Source organism: Lolium perenne, chromosome 2 (genome assembly GCF_019359855.2).
Source record: "Lolium perenne isolate Kyuss_39 chromosome 2, Kyuss_2.0, whole genome shotgun sequence".
Taxonomy (NCBI): Eukaryota; Viridiplantae; Streptophyta; class Magnoliopsida; order Poales; family Poaceae; genus Lolium; species Lolium perenne.
This window is the reverse complement of record NC_067245.2, coordinates 165908876-165927784: the sequence shown is the minus strand read 5'-3', so window position 1 is coordinate 165927784 and position 18909 is coordinate 165908876. Positions and strand designations below refer to the sequence as shown.

Sequence of the window (18909 nt, the reverse complement as noted above, 5' to 3'; positions counted from 1 at the left end):
AGCTTCTCCGCCTTTCGCTGATCCACTTTCATCGGAATCAGTAGACATAGTATCCGGGTGGAATGCGGGTGCTGTTAACCGGGTACTTCTTCATTGTATGTCCGGGGCCCACATTGTTAGCAGCAGCATGTACGAGCAAGTACAATAAGGTACAGTCAGCTGGCTATGAGAGATAAAATATTATATTTTGGCTTAGTTGGAGGAGTGAGAATAAGAGAGAGAAGGTAAGTGGGCTCTAACACGTGCTTCTAGGCGCTTTGTAAGAGTAAAAGGTGGGCCATAATTTTGATAAAGTAATACTCCCTCCGTTTCAGTATATAATGCCTATAGATTTTGTGCACGGTTATTAGGGCAAGTCATTTTTTAACACAAAATCCCCTAACGAGTCCAACCACGATCTCAGAAATAGGAGAGAAATAAGGAAAGTCAAAACAGAATCTCGGAAATCTCTCCGCCGTTAAAGAAAATCTCCCGATCCCTCCATTCAGCTGATTGGTGGAAGGAGTTCTTTGCAAATAAACACAGATCTACTCTTATATTCTGAAACAAATGCAAAAAATCTATAGGCATTATAGATTGAAACGGATGGAGTACATTTTACAACCAACTATTGTATATGGTGGCTATAAGACTACTCATAGTGGGAGTAACATAGGTAGTAACATCACACATCTCAACACATTTTGGTGACATGGCATGCAATAAATGAAGAAATAGAGTGAGGTGGTAACTAGCTATGTTACCATAACATCACACACCCCAAGACAAGATGAATCTACAAGACAATAAATAACATATTGCATGACACTACATATAAGTTACTACCCACTATGAAGATAACATAGACAAGTAACATATGCATGTTACTAGTCTAAGTTACTCCCCACTATGACCAGCCTAAGCTAGTTATAGATGACATGTCAAACCACTATAGCCAGCTGCTGACTATACTATTGTTCTTGCTCTACTACTTCCTCACAGTTTTTTTTTTTTTTTTTTTTTGCGAATATACTTCCTCACAGTTCCTGCTGCCACACTTTTGGTCAGCCAGCTGTCAAACCGTTAGCTGGTCAAGGAGAATCGAGTGACGCCGGCCACTGAGCTACGATCTCGCTTTCCCCCTTGCGTCTTCTCCAAAGCGCCAGCCGCCAGCCCGACACAGCAAGCAAAGGCAGGCCAGCTCTCGATCCCGAATTTACAAAGGTAAAAAAATCTACTCCGTAGATCAAATCCATCTCCAGCACCACCAGCAGCAGCAGCAGCAAACAAAAACAAAACGCAGCTAGCTGCTGCCAGGCCTCTGGCGCACCAGCTCACTCCAACACGCTTCCCCTCATCTCGCCCGCCGCCCCAGATCAGAGATCCCATCTCCCCGCCAGCAATGGCCACCGCCGCCACAGCCTCCGCCCCGACCTCCGCCTCCACCTCCACCTCCGCCGCCTGCGACGCCCCCGCCGCCGCCTCCCCGTCCAGCCCCGCCGCCGTCTGCCTCGTCCCCTTCAGGTACGCTCGCTGCTCGCGCGTCCGTGCTCAAGCTCCTCGCTCGCTGAACACGCCCGGGATTGACTCGCTGACAATGTGCTGCTAATTGCCCGCGCAGGTGGTGGGCGGGGGTGCGCGAGGAGGCGGCGGAGGAGGGCGGGGTCCGGTACGCGGCCACGCCCGCGGCATCGCCTTCCTACTACGGCCTCAGGCTCCTCCACAGCTTCCTGCACCCGGATCTCGTGCTGCGCCTCGACCGCGGGGAGCGCCGCGCCGGCGCAGCCGCCGGAGGGAGCCGCAGCTACGCGCTCGTGCCGGCGGACGAGCTCTCGCGGGCGCTCGCCAGGTGAGTCCGCCTCGCAGCCGCATTTCTTACTCCCCGTCTCCTTAACTTCTTCGTAATTTTGTTCGTGTCACAATTCCGATGCTGCTGTTACTCGACGGGATGCTGCTGTAGGGAGCAGCATCTTTGATTGATGATGCAATCGCATGAGCTAGCTGCCGTTTCATCTGCCACTAGTAGTAGATCCAGCTCTAGTTATTAAGCTTAAGCTTTCTTACTGCGCAACTGTTTGTAGCAACGTCTCCAGCTTTATTACCTTTACGCTATTCTTGACTAGGTTCGCGAGCTTAAGCAAGCACGTAATCTATGCATTCAACATTTCACATGGGAATGTGCCAATGCCCAGGTCCAGACTATCTATTTGCGTGCGTTATCCATGGCATGTTGATGCCAAACTTCAAATAGGAACTTATATTCTCATCTGTACAACCTCCAGCATTATTCAACAGTTTGGCATGTAAAATACATATGACTTCTAAATTATTTGCATTTGAGATGTGACACCGTCCATGTTTATCTGGGAAATCTGGAGACTAAGATAAACCAATATATTATTGTTTTGCGAAAATTCCCAGCGATCTATTAATAATCATCAACAGTAGTACAAATACCCCAAAAGTAATAAAAATTACACATAGGTACTCGGACCACCTAGCGACGGCTACAACACTAGCATGAGCCAAAGGTGTGCCGCTGCCCTCGCCCCTCCATCACAGGAGCCTGGCAAAGCTTGTCGTAGTAGAGCTTGTTGTAGTAGATATATGGGAAGTCGTCGTGCTAAGGCCCCAAAGGACCAGCGCACCAGAGCAGCAACCATCGCCAATGATAAGCCACACAAGCCGACACGAAAAACGACTGGATCCTAGGAGATCCGCCGGGCACTTGACTCCACGTGCCCTCTGCCAGCGCTGGACACACCACCGGAGCGAGGATAGGGCGGGGAGGACCTTATTTTGACTTCAGGATGTAGCCGTCGCCTCGCCATCCCGAAAAAGACACTGAAAAACAACCTAAATTCAGAACGGAAACTCCCCGCAGGCAAGGGGCTATGGTCCGCCACACCTCCAAGGCCCCAAGGCCACCGGATGCGGAACAAACCGCCGGCGTCACCGGCAAGGAGAACGGAACCCTAGATTTGTTTCGTGGCCACCGCTGCTCGTGATCGCCTCTCCTGGCTCACGTACAACCAATATATTGTATGTTGGGTCATTTTATCATAGGCATTGTGGTGCTTTGTACATACAACTTTTGGACAAAAGACATATGCGAGTTTGTACTTTCTTATTGTATTATATCAGTTACCTCTTCATATTTTCTAACCTAAGAGAGCGTGGATATTTTTTTAGAGAGAGCGGTTAGGAGTTTTGACTTCTTTGCTTTTCCTTTCTTACAACTTACAAGTTACAAAGTCTTTCAAATATATTGCCCATCTTTTCCCAACAGATTAACCTTCTGGGTGAACTTGTTAGGTGCATGCAACTAAATATGTCACCATAGCCAAGTGGGCAGCACACAATTAATAAAAGTAATTACAGCCTATATTGATCCCACGCTAATGCTTGGTTGAGCCTAGACGTGAAGAGAGTGCTGAAATCTAAACAACTTGAGCTTTTGGGTGAACTGGTTAGGTGCTTTTCATTTCAATTCAAGAAAAACAAGTAAGGACTATCTAAAAATGATTCCTCCCTATAATTGCTATAGTTCTTTAGTGAATACTTAATTGGTGGTTGAACTATCACTTGGGGCTCAGTGTGGTCCTCAAACTAATAAGCTATCCGGTCAGTCCCTAAACTTCGATTGTTGGCTCGTTTGACCCATCTTCCTATGTGGCTCCACCCGTGGCCTTTGACTCAGCTGCCTAGTTTCAGGCTATGTCAAATATCCTAATTGCCCTTCCCAACCATTCTGCTCAAGGCCATCCAAATCACTACCTCTCCTTCTGTGGGACACTTCTGCTGCCTGCCATGCTGGATGCTCTTGGACCACGACTAACTAGGTGAACACTGGATGGCCGTGGGATGGAGAGATACAACATCCTTTTACCTGTCCAGTGTTCTGCAGAGCAAACCCATTACCATTGCAGCATAAAAGGGGAAGCACTAAATTCAGGAGCAATGGTGGTGAGAGCAAGAAGAAATTGCAATGAAGCTGGGCGCAGAGCAATCGTGACAGTTGCATGCCACATCCTCTTGTTCTCTCTGCCCCCTCTTCCTACTCCCGTGGTGCTGCTCTTCCTGGTGGCATGCACACCCAAACTGATCCAAACACCCACACAGTGTTCTTCACCATCTGAGCATTTTGAGTATCCAGATTCCAGCATGTAAAGTACTGTTGCATTTAAATGTCCTGTGCATGGACAACGAGACATGTGATGAGTTGCTCAGATGATTTAGAGGTAAGGTCCATGCTGTCACTGGGCTGAGCCCCATCCTGCAGATTCAGCTTGTCAACATGCCATATGTGCATTGTGCGGCGGTATGACAGTGAGCCAGAAATGGAAATTGGAGGGACTGGTTTGGTTTGAAGACCAAACTTTGTCGCAAGGGATAGTTCAAGGACCAACATGTGTACTAAGTATTAACTCTTATCGTTTCATGATCTTGCTTAGTGATGTGCTGAGGGTTTCAGTGTCCTCCCCGTGCTTAAGTTCGTGCCATGTCCCATGTTACTATTTCTTAAAATAGTATCAAGAGTACTCTACTACTACATTAATTATGACTCACCGTGTCACCGGAATCAAGGTATGCATATTGATTTCTTTGGGTGTAGTTATCAATGTCTATGAGTTGTGGTCCATTAAAAATACGAGTCTGCCAGAATAACTCCCAGATTTTGTTCAACTGCTATATAAAGATATATTGGTTGTAGTTCATACAAAACAATAGCACACCCAATTAATGTCCGTGTGCATGATCTCGTCATATACTTGTCAATATGTAAATCTGCGAGACAGCAAGCTGTACATGGAAATCTATACCCGTATAGGAAAAGAAAATCCACATCTTAACCTTTTCTTTCGAGGGAATCATTAGCTTGACCTAGTTAGCTGGAAATCATAAAGGATGACTGTAGGTCTTCTTTGTACCTATTTGGGCTATGGCCAAATCAAATTGTTTCTGAATTTATCCATTCTCGATGGAGGTGAGAATCTATGTGCCACATAATGCAATCTAACCGTTATGATATAATTGTATCTGCTATGTACGAACCCATTTATTAGAGTTCTTGGATTATCTTTACATTTTCCGGTTGACTGCCATGTACTAATGTACGGTAGATCTTTTTTCTATCAAGCATGGATGCAATAGATATTTTGGAGACAAAATCACACAAAAATTTGCTGTTTTATGCTTCTAATTTCATTGTCTGCTATATTTTAATTTTACTTAGTAGCATGCTAAGTATGATGTCTCATCTGCCTGTAGTCGAAAGGAGCCCGTTACTGTCTAACATAGTCTTGTCACCTTTTTAAAAAAAAAATTCTGCACAAAAGATGGTAGGGAGTAAATCACACCTTTTGGTAAGGGTGTAAGGCGTTCTTGAGTTTTCAATCGATTGCTGGTAGCAATGTAATTTAAATTCCCTGCTTCTTTGAGAATTAAGGGCCTTGTTGGGAGGTAAGCCTGATATGATCAATCATCTTGACAAGCATAAGTGTCGTTGCCTATTCGACGGTTCCCTGGAGGAGGGATCCTCACGGAGGGGGGAAGAAGTAGGGGCCATAGGGCGGAAAGCACTCGGGACGGTGGTACGCGATTTACCCAGCTTCGGAACACCTGCTCGAGGACATGGCCTACTGCTGCTGGAATTATCTAGGCGCTTTCACGTTGTTACATTGAGTTGTGGTTGTGCCTCTAGGGCTCCCAGGATCCGGCTTATAAAGGCGCCCGGATCTAGGGTTTACACGGAGAGTCCTAGCCGGAATACAAGATGCCTAACTATGGAATACACATTGCCGTGCACGTCAAGGATCCACCTAGATCTAACTTGCCGTCATGGATCCGGATACTTCATGGGCCTCCATGGATCCGCCTACTTGCATAGGTCGGTTGGGATCCGGCTCCTGTTCCTGCGCTGGACTTCATCCATCTTCTATCAATATCAACTGGGCCACCCGGTGGGCCATATGCCACCACCACCATCTGTGGGCCACCTGGGCTTGCCGGATCTTGACCATGTCATTGGCAATACCCATAAAGTATACCCACAACATTAAGTATCCTTGATATTTACTCCTCTCTTCCATATTATAAGACGTTTTCAGTAGACTATAATATGGAACAGAGGTGGTAGTAATTCACATTTTTAGCAGCCTAGCTTTTATCCACCCTTAGATTTGACAATTTAAGGTAATCTGTCTTCTCATGATCTTGAGAATCAAAAAATTGCGCAAAACAACCATCAAATCTAGTTCTGAGGTTAATTATTTGCCACAGGTCAAATTAGTGACATCCCTAATGTTGTAGATGGGAAAATATCCTTAACTGCATATAACCAGATTGCAAGGTCATCTGTTTATAGAATATCCTGCATTAAGAGATCCACTAATCTCAGTTGATATTTCTGTGTTGATTATGTTAGTTTTCACTTGCTCGGCAAAGTTAAATATCTTTGACTGCATATGACCAGATTGCGAGTTCATTTATTTTTGAATATTCTGCATTAAGATATACATTAAACTCATCTGACTGATATTCTGAGTGTTGGCCATTTCACTTTTCACCTTCTTGCAATTGTAAGTCTAGACTCACGTTTCGTCAACAATTCTATATTTTACATTATTGGTAACTCAGTGAATAGGATGCCATCATCATATACATACATGTCAATAGCTAATACCTACATTACTTTCCGTACCTGAAATATTAAATTGTTGTATTCATGTTCTGCAGTGTGCCGATGCTTGTTTAGTACTTGAATGGCAAAGATGGCTCTTAAGTAGACCATACTATTAGTTAAACATAATCAGTTTATCTTGTTTGTCCGGGTTGTGTCTGCCTATTGGGCTCAGACGCGCAGTTTATAACTTCATCTTGTGATCTTTGATGTTCATATCCCCTAATTTTATCTCTCTTTTCTGTTTTCTTCTTCAGACAGAACTCTAGTTTGGCATTGCATAATAAACATTCATTTGCTGGAGATAGTGCTGGTGCTTATCCTTTGGTGCTTAGGATATCTGTGCGTGAAACAAGCATTTTGACTGTTAAGATCAGCAAAAAGGTAATAATATGAAAACACATCTAAACGTGTGTCATTTTGTATTAGATGAAGGATGCTGAGAAGGTGTGAAGTAATAATAAATAAACAAACAACAGAATTAACAGTAGTGGCAAACAGAAACCATTGAGAAACAATATATGACTGGTCAAATTATGTCTTTTCACTATCCTTACAACTTTCGTTCTTTTTCAGGATAATCCAGTCGATAACTATAAGCGGGCAAACAAGATGTTTAACATTGATTATCAACCAGTAAGTTGCTGTTTGTTGCATTTCCGATTTTGGAAATACACTTCCGTTACTGCGGTTTACTTAATGTTTCTGTATCCAGGTTCATGTTTGGGATTTTTCAGGGCAGACAAACCTAATATTAATGAATGAATGGAATAGACCACACCAAGACTATTGCCATTCAGAGCAAGAGGTGAGATACAATTGCTTACACTTTTCCTACAACAGCATATTAATATTGAATTGTTGACCAACAACCTCACCTATGATTCATAAGCCTGGCATAGGATATTCTCTAGAGTTACCTCCTTACCCTTTTCTTATATTTTGCATGTGCAGAATCTTCTAGAAGTTCAAGTCTATGCTATGTCTGATTCCTTAACATTCAAAATTGGTGGGACCAACATGAATATTGATTTCTTTTGTGGGAGCTTTGGAAGAGCTGGCTCAATGGGGCTAATCGGATTGGAAAATCTCGGGAATACTTGCTTTATGAACAGCTCAATCCAATGTTTGGCTCACACAACAAAGATTGTTGATTATTTCCTTGGAGATTATGACAGAGATATTAATCGAACAAATCCACTAGGACTGAATGTATGGAGAGTTTGTCATGAGAATTTTGCTTTGTTAATCACCTAAATGTTTACTGATGCTTACATTGACCAGGGGGAACTTGCTTTGGCATTTGGAGAACTGTTGAGGAGTTTATGGACCAATGATCAAAAACCAGTTGCACCACATCGTTTTAAGGAAAATATTGCCTGCTTTGCTCCTCAGTTCAGTGGCTTTAACCAGCATGATTCACAAGAGCTTCTTGCTTTCTTATTGGATGGTCTTCATGAAGATCTTAATCAGGTCAAATGCAAACCATATGAAGAAGCTAAGGATGCAAGTGGCCGTCCCGACGAAGAAGTAGCAGATGAGTATTGGAGCAACCACTTAGCTCGAAATGACTCTGTAATAGTTGATACCTGTCATGTAAGTTTAGAACCCTGTTATCTAAAAAAATCGACATTTTACAACAATTTAAAAAGTTTTTCTTGTTCCTACCCTTCTCTATGTCAATATGATTTCATAAACAAGAAAACAACCATATTGTAGATAATGGTGAAAGTCCTCATATGATTCTGCAAAGCAAGCACCTATAAGGGGTTGAGTGGTTGACCTGGAAACACTACAAGTAGACATAACAGCACTTGATTTGTGCTTTTTTTTGGAAAAACATAGATGCATACATTTGCTAAATATTCATTTTCTTGCGAATCATTTGTTATTACATTGAAACCGAGCTATTTAATACAGTAAAAACTCAAGTATAATGTGGTCGGTTTCTGTTGTTAATTTCCTTCTGGTTATCAATTTGCAGGGACAATACAAGTCTACATTAACTTGTCCTACTTGCAGTAAAACATCTGTCACATTTGATCCGTTTATGTACTTATCTTTGCCCGTGCCTTCCACGGCAAGTAGGGCGATGACTGTGACAGTTTTCAGCACTGATGGTAGCAGAGAGCCATTCTCATATGATGTCAGCGTGCCACAGTTTGGCACTCTTAGTGATCTTGTTCAGGCTATAAGTGCTGCTTGTACACTTGGAGACGATGAGACCCTGCTGATAACGGAGGTAAACTTTGCCTCTCATCTGGAACCTTTTTGATGCTGCAAACTTTCTATGCTAGTTAAGCAATACGAGTTCTACTTACTGGAATTGACTATGCAGGTCTATAATAACCACATCATTCGATACCTGGAGGAGTCTTCAGATTCAGTTTCCTTGCTGAGAGATGGAGATAAATTGGTGGCATATCGGCTACCGAAGCAATATGAAAAATCCTCACTTGTGGTTTTTACACACAAACACTTTGTTAAGTAAGAACCATAAGATATATTTGTGTATTATTTGTTTAATTTATGTGTGATAATGCATCTAATAATGTGCCTTTTGTGATCTTTAATCTTAACATTTTGCATATCATTGAATTTAGGGATTCTGGTGTTGATAGTGTAATTCCGCAAATGAAGGAATTTGAGGCTCCACTTTTGGCATGCCTTTCTGGGACACTCAATGGATTGACTCTTCAAAGTATCTATCTGAAGTTGCTGAATCCATTTCAATTTTCCAAGAGCACAAGTTTGATTACTGATGGTGAGAGGTGCAATGGTGACCGAACCATTGACCTAATGGATGCAACACCTTCCTATCCAGATGAGAGTGTTCCATTGGAAGATAACCCTGAAAGAAGCCACTGCAATGCTAATGGATGTGAAGTGACGGGACCTACTGAGTCTTCCGGTGGGTTAACTGCTGTTTCTGACATGGAGGAACACACGGAACAGTTTGAATTTTATTTAACAAATGAAAGGGATGATATCCAACACACAAGAATAGAAGTGAATGATCTAAAATTAATTGAGACAACACCAAGCCGGCTGCATGTCAGTGTCCATTGGCATCATAGTGCGTCAAGACAATATAATACCTCAGTGCTCAACAATCTACCTGAGATACACAAGCTTGAGCTTATCCCGAAAGAATCCGAAGATTGTGTTGCATTACATGGCTGTCTAGAAGCCTTTCTAAAAGAGGAACCACTGGGGCCAGAGGACATGTGGTGAGTGCTCCTGAGGAACAACTGTATTTCTTTTCGCCACTATTTGCACGATGTGTACGGCATTCCTCTCCTCTTTTCTTAGAATGATTTTTGCACTGATTTTGCAAATATTACACTGAGGGTTACGTTACAAATAAATTTAGCCATTGCATATCTTACCTCAAAACATGCTAAGGAATCTGAATTGCAATAGTTGTGTTGGGTTCATATTTGAGACTCACTATTTTCTTTTTTTCTTTTTCAGGTACTGCCCTTGCTGCAAAAAGCATCAGCAAGCTATGAAGAAACTAGATCTTTGGAGGCTGCCTGAAGTTCTGGTCATCCATCTGAAAAGGTTCTCATATACCCAGTTCACAAGAAACAAGCTCGAGACATTCGTAGATTTCCCCATTAGTGATTTAGACCTATCATCTTATGTTGCCGCCAAGACTGATCAACCAAACAGCCGCTATCACTTGTACGCCATTAGCAATCACTATGGAAATATGGGAGGTGGACACTACACAGCAAGCATCTACGTGAGTTCCTGCGCTCACTATGCTTTGTTTTCAATTGCTTAATGCTTCTCAATGAAGCATCTTACTAACATGTTCTATCTTTCTGCAGCAAGAAGGGAAGGGATGGTTCAAGTTTGATGATGAATGTGTAACACCTATAAGTGAGGACAATCTAAAAACACCAGCTGCTTATGTTCTATTCTACAGACGAGAGTGAGTGTACAACTGCAGCACAAAGCATGTTTTGATGGAGGTTTTTTTTTGGCAAGCTTGGAGTTTTCCTATATATTCAGCTATCTCTTACATATTTCTGGACAACATATTGGCACTTGAATCTCTCAAGTCACTAACCCTATATTAACAGCCTGTACAGATTCAATTGCCAACATGAGGACCTAGCTAATGCAATATTCTTTTTCCTACCAACTCACAGTATTCTTTTAGCACATGGCTGGGTCCACTTTGTAATTGCTCAAGTTGATTAGCAAAAGGGCCAGCAATATTCTTTTCTGCCACCAAATTGTTTTGCCAGGAATGCGAAATGATGTAACAGCTCTGTAAATTAACCCTTTGATATGTTCTTGTCATGAAGGCTGCCGTGAGGTTGACGCCACAGCCACTCTCCATGTGTTGCTCCATCGATGAATGCAAATTGTAAACTTTTCGTAGTCCGATGACACATGATGAAAAATGTTACAGTAAATCTTTTCATGGTATCACCCTGTCCCCTGGCCCTGTCTCCATAACTCAACTGTTTGACAATTAACAGAAGGTGAGTGCTGGGCTTGGTGCTGCTGTTTGCCTGTGTGTTTGCACAAATATTCTGTCTCAGCTTAAGACGTATTGTTTCCGTCTATCATGGGACCACAGTGGCAGACCAGGTTGGATTGATTTCAGTCCTGTATGTGTAACTTGTCCTTACGAACTGTTCTGAATGACGAGAGTATGTGTAACTTGTCCTTATGAACTGTTTGAATGACAAGTCCGTGTCAGGGGACAATGAAATCTTGTTGTGCAAGCTCAGACCCGCCATTTTCTGTGTCACGTTTTGGCTGCTGATGGTGATAATATCCACTAACTCAAATAATTAAGCTGGGTTGTTAGTGGAATACTTTGCAGGTCTTTATTTTCTGGATTGGACCATCCATGCTGGTGCAATCTAACCTAAAGTTTGATCACAACAGAAGGATATATCAATGGTGTCATTTGCTATGGTCGGAGAACGAACTCTGAGGCTCCACAACATGAGCATGAGCTTTGAGTAGCTCATTGAGTAAATATTTGTAGTGACTATTACAGGGAGCGGAGATAAAATTTCTCCCAAACTCTCTGGCGTGTTATCTTGACATCCTCTTGCTTGTTTGGGCTGATGAAGACGTACGTACGGCTACGGATGTGTAAAAGCAAAAGAGGCGCCGAGACCACATGAATGAGTGGCTTTGATGCGTCAGATGGATGGATCGGTGACAGGAGTGGTTGATTGGATCGGATACCTCATTCAGGTGAGAGCATCTCCACTCGTCCCCCCGACGAGGCCCCCGAGCGACGTTTTTTCCATCCGGACGGCGAAATTCGGCCCAATCGCGCCCCCGGTTCCTCGTTTTCGTCCGGATTTGGCCCTTAATCCATCCGGCGAGCCCACGCCACCCCCGGCCCCCCGGGGCGCGCTCGGGGACTCCGGACGAAAGATTTTGGCGCGAAAGGGCGTGTGGACCCGCGTAGTCGGCGACTGGAAAACCAAATCCTGTCGATTTTCCCTCCAATTTGCTTGCATATCCCCATTCCCTCCAATTTGCTTGCATATCCCCATTCTATCCCGCCGAAATCCCCCAATCTCCTCGTCTTCCAGCTCCAGTTCCTGGCGGCGTCTTCTCGTCCACCACCACTCTCCTCCTCGTCTTCTCGTCCACCGCAATGCCGCCGAAGGCGCCGGCGAGGAAGATGCGGGCGAAGAAGACGAAGCCGCCGGGCATGTCGAACGCCGAGTGGGCGGCGGACGAGAAACGGCGCGAGGTGGAAACAAGCGCCAGGGCGGAGAGGGTGAAAAGAGCCGCCGCCAAGAGGTCGGCGGAGGCGGCCCAGGACGAACAAGCGAGGCTGATCAGCATGGCCTATAGCGGCGGCATGTTCCCCGGCCAATGGCCGACGCAAGGTACAACAAGTTCCCCGTCTTCCTTCTCGCCTTCGCTGTACTCGCCGTCGCCGACTGCCGTGTTCCAAGAGGGCGCCTACGTCCAACCGTCCAATCCCACACCGTCGCCGCCCGAGCTTGACGTCGGCGGCGGCGGCCTGTTCGAGGGCACCTCGCCGGCCCTGCGACGAGGGCCGCTCACGTTCGGTGCGATGGCGGCGCCGAACGAAGAGGAGATCCACGAGATGATCACCTCCGGCTCCACCGCCGCCGCTGCGAGCCCGGGGTTCTTCATGACCGCCGCCGCTGCGTGCCCGGGGTTCTTCACGCAAGAGGAGACGAGGGCGACGGCAGCTGTGGCGGCGCGCAACGAGCATCGGGAGGATGTTGCCGACGGAAGCCAAGCCGTCGAAGAAGAAGGCGAGGAAGAAGAAGAGCCAACTGAAGCCGCCGCCAACCTGTCGAAGGGGAAGAAGAAGAGGAAGAAGGACTCGCCGCCTGCCGAACCGCGTATCAAATGGACGCCGAAGGAAGAGGAGTGCCTCGCCGAAGCTTGGATGACCGTGTCCACGAACGGCATAATCGGGGCCAATCAGTCGTTCGACACATACTGGTTTCGAGTGAGGCAGGCGTACGAGAAACGCAAGCTCGTCGATCCCTACTTCAACAAGACGAACATGAACGTGTACCGGGGAGACAAGGCAATGGCCACCCATTGGGGGATCATGCAGACGGCGTGCAGCAAATGGCACGGCGTACAGGAGGAGATCGACAAACGGCCGATCAGCGGCCACGACTTGGAGCAAAGGGTATGCTCCGCCGGCCCTACACCACCGAGGTACATCGTCGTTAGCTGACCCGTATCGCCGTGCTCTTTTTTCCCCAGCTGCGCCGAGCTTTGGACATGTACACGGACGACACCGGCCTGCAGGTCAAGTTCCTCAACGTCTACGCCCGCCTCGAGAAGTGCGAGCCGTGGAAGGAAGTTCGCACGTCCTCTCGAAAAGCAAGACCGAGCGGTACAACCTCGACGCTCCGCCGGCTTGCGCGGCGGAAGGGCGCCCGAGCTCGGCCGAAGAAGCGAAGAGCTTAAACGGACGGACAATCCCGCCGACAGGATGCAGGCGTCGATCGACAAGTGCTGGGCCGACTTGAGATCGCACGCCGACGGGAGGAACGACAAGTTCGACGGCAGGTGGCGGGAGATGCTCGCCAACCAAGGCGCCCGGATCGCCCTGCTGAAGACGACGGTGGCGGCGAAGAAGAGGAACACAGACTTGGCGTTCCTCATGGGCGGCGGCGACATGGAACTGATGGACGAGGAGACGAGGAATTGGTACCAGGGCCACCGCAACGACATCCTCCGAGGCACTACGTCGTCTCCGCCGGCTCCTACCTCGTCTACCTCACCATCTACCTCGTCGACTGCGGCTGCTTCGACGTCCACTGCCGCTGCTTCATCGTCGCCCGCCGCAGCCGCTTCGGCCACGGCGTGTGAGGAAACTGGTCCGTCGGACACCGCCGTGACGGCCGGGACTGCCGACGAGCCTGTCTCCGTGTAATTTCCCTCCGATCGCCGATCTGTGCCTGATCCTTTTGCTCCTTTTGCCGATCAACTGGCCGTACTTGTAGCGCGGGACGGCGATTTGTTTGAATTTAAACTCTATCCGCCGAACTCCGGGTGGACGACTGGAAATATGGTACTCCCCACGCCTTAATTTCGTCCAATCCGGCGGTAGTTTCGTCCGGATTTGGGCGTGGGGAGCGCCAACGAGTGGGGATGCTCTGAGGCAACGGGCCCGGCTTGTGCTCTCCGGATGGGCGACCAGGCATGCATTTGCTACGCCTGCAGCGTCCTTGTCCAGAGTCCAGACCCCTCCACGCTCACATACCTGCTCCCAAAGTACACGTACAGTACCAGCCAGTCAATACGTACTACTACAGTTTCTCTGGCATTCACGTTGAGGGTACGTGCCTACGTATGATTGACGACGGTAAGTAAGTTTTCTTTTTCTCCGGGATGTAAGGTAAACCAGATATTGTTGCTACACATATATAGCCGGTGACCAACAAATCACCATGTTCGTTTGATGACATTGCTAGAAACGGTATTTTGTGTTCATTTCTAAACATATAGCCAATATCCAAGGAAATGGTGATGTGGTCCCAACCGTGTATGGTGCATGAGATAACTTATCACATTGTTCCACATAGTGACATAGGTATGTCAAAATTAAGGAGGTGCTTATGTCATCCCTTCTAAATGTCACTTTTACACGCGATTTATTAGGTTATCTGTTGCTAGCTAGGAATGCTTTATTGGAGCGGTTACACAATGTTGGTTCAGTGCATGGATATGCTTTGTTTCGCTGGAATTTGCATAGGAACGGTATGCTACCGGTCAAATTATTGTACCAGGTGGTAATTCACGTGGATGAACAATCAATAATAAAAAAAAAGGGAAAATGAAGCCCCATATTAGCATCATTTGGGCTATCTAAGGCGGGAGGCCATTTTAACAAAAGACGATGCAGGGGTTATTTTAACAAAAGCAACCCATGAGAAAATATAGAAAAATAAGGTCCCATCAATGACATGAATGAGTGGCGCATGACATGATTTATCACATTGTTCGACATAAGTATGTCAAAATTATGGAATTGCTTGTGACATCCCCTCGAAATGTCACTTTTAGGCGAGCTTTATTAGTTTATAGGTTGCTAGCTAGAAATGTTTTTTGGAACGGCTACACAATGTTGTTCTAGTGCATGGACATGATTTGTTCCACTAGAATATGCATAAGAACAACATGTTACCGGTTAAATCCTTGCACTAGACGATAATTCACTGATGAAGCAATCTTATTATAAAAAATGGAAAATGAAGCACCCCCCCCCCCCCCCCCCTAAATATTAGTATGTTTTTGTGGTATCTAAGGCAGGAGGTCATTTTAACAAGAAACAATGCATGTGTTATTTTAACGAAAGCAACCCATGAGAAAATATAGAAGAATAAGGTCCCATCAATGATATGAATGAGTGTTGCATGACATAATTTATCACATTGTTCGACATAAGTATGTCAAAATTAAGGAATTTCTTGTGACATCCCCTCGAAATGTCACTTTAAGGCGAGATTTATTAGTTTATAGGTTGCTAGTTTTTTTTTTTCGAAATGGGGAATGAAACCCCGGCTTCTGCATCATGATGATGCACACGGCCTTTTATTAAAAGTATAAGAGTTTTATAGGTTGCTAGTTAGAAATGCTTTTTGGAATGGCTACACAATGTTGTTTTAGTGCATGGACGTGATTTGTTCCACTGGAATTTGCATAAGAGCAGCATGTTACAGGTCAAACCCTTGTACTAGCCGGTTATTCACGTTAATGAACCACCCATAATAGACTGGAAAATGAAGCCCCCTAAATAATAGAATGGACTAGCATCTTTCTGTGGTATCTAAGGAAGTAGGTTAATAAAAGGCTACCCGTGAGAAAAATTAGAAAATTAAGTTCCCGTTAATGACTGATACCATCACTTTATGGAATTTAAGGCCGGATCCGGATGCCATTTTGAACAAACGCAATCTCGTGAAAAGTAATTGACATGTGAATAAGAATGCAAGTCCGCTTGTGCAGTTTAGTCAGCTATCCAGCTTGCAGAAAAGTTCTATGAACTCCAGGGTGTTACTAATAAACTGGCTAAGAGGTATGTCCCGAAATTTAAAATCATACTTACTTGTTGGAGCGGCAGCCCTATGCCGAGCTTTCTGGCTATGTAGAAATGTCATCTTTTGGTTTTAAAAAAATATTTGTCCCCACTGATTATCTACTCGTGTACGTGTTTTTGGACGGCATGCACCCAAGCTGAACGGGCGACCAGAGTGGTATTCGCCCAGCATGGCAAGGAGTGTCTTGATCCACTCTTTCTTTTAAAAAAAAAACGAGGCAAAAGATTTATCATTTTCATTAATAGAGAAGGAAGTTTAGAATCTTACAAGCCGGAATTGATCGAAAGGTCAAAAACAACAAAAGTCTATTCTCGCGACATTACATTACTCAAAGCTTTAGCACCCGCCCGGCTCCACAAAGTGATCCCATCTTTGATTTAGAAACAAGCATGGTAGCGGTGGAAGCATTATTTCAAAACACACACGCATTTCGTGCATTCCAAATTTCCCAAGAAATTAACATCGCTAGCTAGGGCAAGGCCTTCCTTTCATGATGACGCTTGTGGATCTCCTCAAGCCACCAATCTTTGACGGAGCTTCTAGCATGCTAAGAGCTAGGGTCGATGCCATGAAGCCCAAGCCAATTTTTCACACTTGAGCACACACGAATGGTGAACCGACATTGAAAGAGAAAGTGTGAAGCCGTTTCTTGGAGTTGGTTGCATAGATTTCCAAGGTGCACCCAAGGCTTTGTTTCATCTTTCCACTCATGCTATAACCATTTCATTCTAAATGCGGACGCAAATTTTCCTCTCATACGCCCTAGGTTGTCTTGTCTGTTTTCCTTTGGAATCTTGTGTTTGAAGATATTTTTGTGTTTGTTTGCATCTTTGTACATCTTAGTTATGTAGAGGTCGGGCCTAAACTCTATTACTTGTATCATCTTGGTGCGAAATTTTAGTTAATAAAATAATCCTTTATCAAAAAGAAAAAGAATGCTAATGGGCATGGCACGTCTACTTGGTCAACGAATGGTTGATGCAGATGCCGTTATGAAGATTAGAGCTTGACCACCATGCATGTCGGAGAGAATGCCGTCCTTGCATGGTATCTGTAGAAATCGCGTACTACTCTCCGATTATGTCGTGTACGGTTCCATGCAGTGATGTCATGGATGAACGCTAGATTTATGTGGGAGGCACTCAGTTCTTGCAGGTTGATCGGTTGACTATGGAGGATGACGATTCTTATGATTGTCTGTTATAATTTGGCAATTGCGTAATGAGCAGTGACCTAGATAGTCGTGACTATGGATGAGCACATGATGATTTTTATGGTTATTAGGGGACCTGCAGTGAGATCGAGCGAAAGAAAAAGGAGTATCGGCATGCCGCATGCGCATAATTGCCTGGCCTATACCGTCGCGACAGGGCTCAGGATAAACGGCATCATTTTTTTTAAAACTTCTTCTTGATGGTTCTCTTGCTGAGCATTAGGCAATAAACTTCGACGCCTATACATGCAGCGCATCAGTGGATAAAATCAGCATCACCAGTTCACAGAGTGTTAGACGTAGGTTTTAGGGGAACTTGCTCAACGATCTAAGGTGGCATGCATCTCATATATATAGGAGTACAAAGTACCAATACGAGATTACAATACAATGACCGTATGTGGTATGTACAAATACGTATGGCTATACAAATCTAACACCCTCCCTCCATTTCAACTCACTCCTGAAGCATCTAGAAGATTGAGATTGCGCCTACAAAACTCAAACATAGGCAAAGGTAGAGGCTTGGTGAAGATATCTACAAATTGATCCTTTTAGGAGATAAATTTAATTGTAATAGCTTCTGTGCAACACGTTCTCTCACAAAATGATGATCAATCTCGATATGCTTGGTCCGTCATGGAACACCGAATTAAACAAAAGAAATGTGGAACCGATGTTGTCACGCCATAGGGTCGGCAGATGATGTTGGGAAACTCCCAATTCCTGAATTAAAGACTGAGTTGCATTGGCAACAACCTTATACTTGGCTTCAGTACTACTGTCGGAGACAATAGCCTGCCTGTATGTACTCCATGCGATCAAGTTAGGATCCAGAAATACAACATATCCCCCCTGAGCGCCAGTCATCTGGACAACCAGCCCAATCAACATCAGAGAAAGCAAACACTGATGAACTGAAAACCAAAAGACACAGTGTGGCGCACACCATCACTTTTAACAGCAGACCAGTGGACGTCAGAAGGTGCATGAAGATACTGACACACCTTATTGACCGCAAAGGACATATCTGGACGTGTCATTGTCAGGTAGTGCAAGACTCCAACAATACTTCGATACCCAGTCGCGTCTTCAGGAGACAAAGGAGCACCATCAGTTGCGGATAGCTTGTCAGTAGAGCACATAGGCGTAGAGGATGTCTTGCACTTGAGCATACCAGCACGGCGCAAGAGATCAAGATCCTATAATCCCTAGTTTCTCGTAGATCATGCTACTGAGATTTATCAAAATCTGGATGTCCAGATATGTTTGAATCTTGATAAATTTTAGATAACTTTCATGAGACGGAGGGCGTACATTCCTTTGAACCCAGCTCTCGAAAGTGTTGGAGATAGTGCATACAGGAAAATAATAAGGATTATTTATTATTATATCTCAATTGTTCATAATAGTTTTGTGACATGCTATAACTGTATTAATCGGTAACA

The 18909-nt window shown here is 44.9% G+C and overlaps 1 protein-coding gene across 3 annotated transcripts; it reads left to right on the top strand.

Annotated features, from left to right (window-relative positions):
• Positions 1-1253: 1253 nt before the first annotated feature.
• LOC127333831 (ubiquitin carboxyl-terminal hydrolase 8) lies at positions 1254-11056 on the top strand. Of its 3 annotated transcripts, none has more exons than XM_051360265.2 (12): positions 1254-1503; positions 1601-1828; positions 6919-7045; positions 7238-7297; positions 7377-7469; positions 7616-7873; positions 7946-8257; positions 8646-8903; positions 9000-9148; positions 9265-9891; positions 10136-10409; positions 10498-11056. In XM_051360265.2, exons 1-12 carry the CDS (start codon positions 1382-1384, stop codon positions 10603-10605), a joined length of 2616 nt encoding a protein of 871 aa, XP_051216225.1. In that variant the 5' UTR covers positions 1254-1381; the 3' UTR covers positions 10606-11056. The 3 variants fall into 3 exon arrangements, with proteins under 3 accessions (XP_051216225.1, XP_051216226.1, XP_051216227.1); XM_051360266.2 differs by having other exon boundaries at positions 1274-1503; positions 6923-7045; XM_051360267.2 differs by lacking the exons at positions 1254-1503; positions 1601-1828; positions 6919-7045 and having other exon boundaries at positions 7399-7469.
• Positions 11057-18909: the final 7853 nt, after the last annotated feature.

Bases quoted from the DNA above. Each gene is read 5' to 3' on its own strand.
- LOC127333831 (XM_051360265.2), top strand. From the start codon at position 1,382: ATGGCCACCGCCGCCACAGCCTCCGCCCCGACCTCCGCCTCCACCTCC. The intron at 9,149-9,264 runs GTAAGAACCATA...CATTGAATTTAG, and splicing joins ACACACAAACACTTTGTTAA to GGATTCTGGTGTTGATAGTG. The intron at 9,892-10,135 runs GTGAGTGCTCCT...TTTCTTTTTCAG, and splicing joins CTGGGGCCAGAGGACATGTG to GTACTGCCCTTGCTGCAAAA.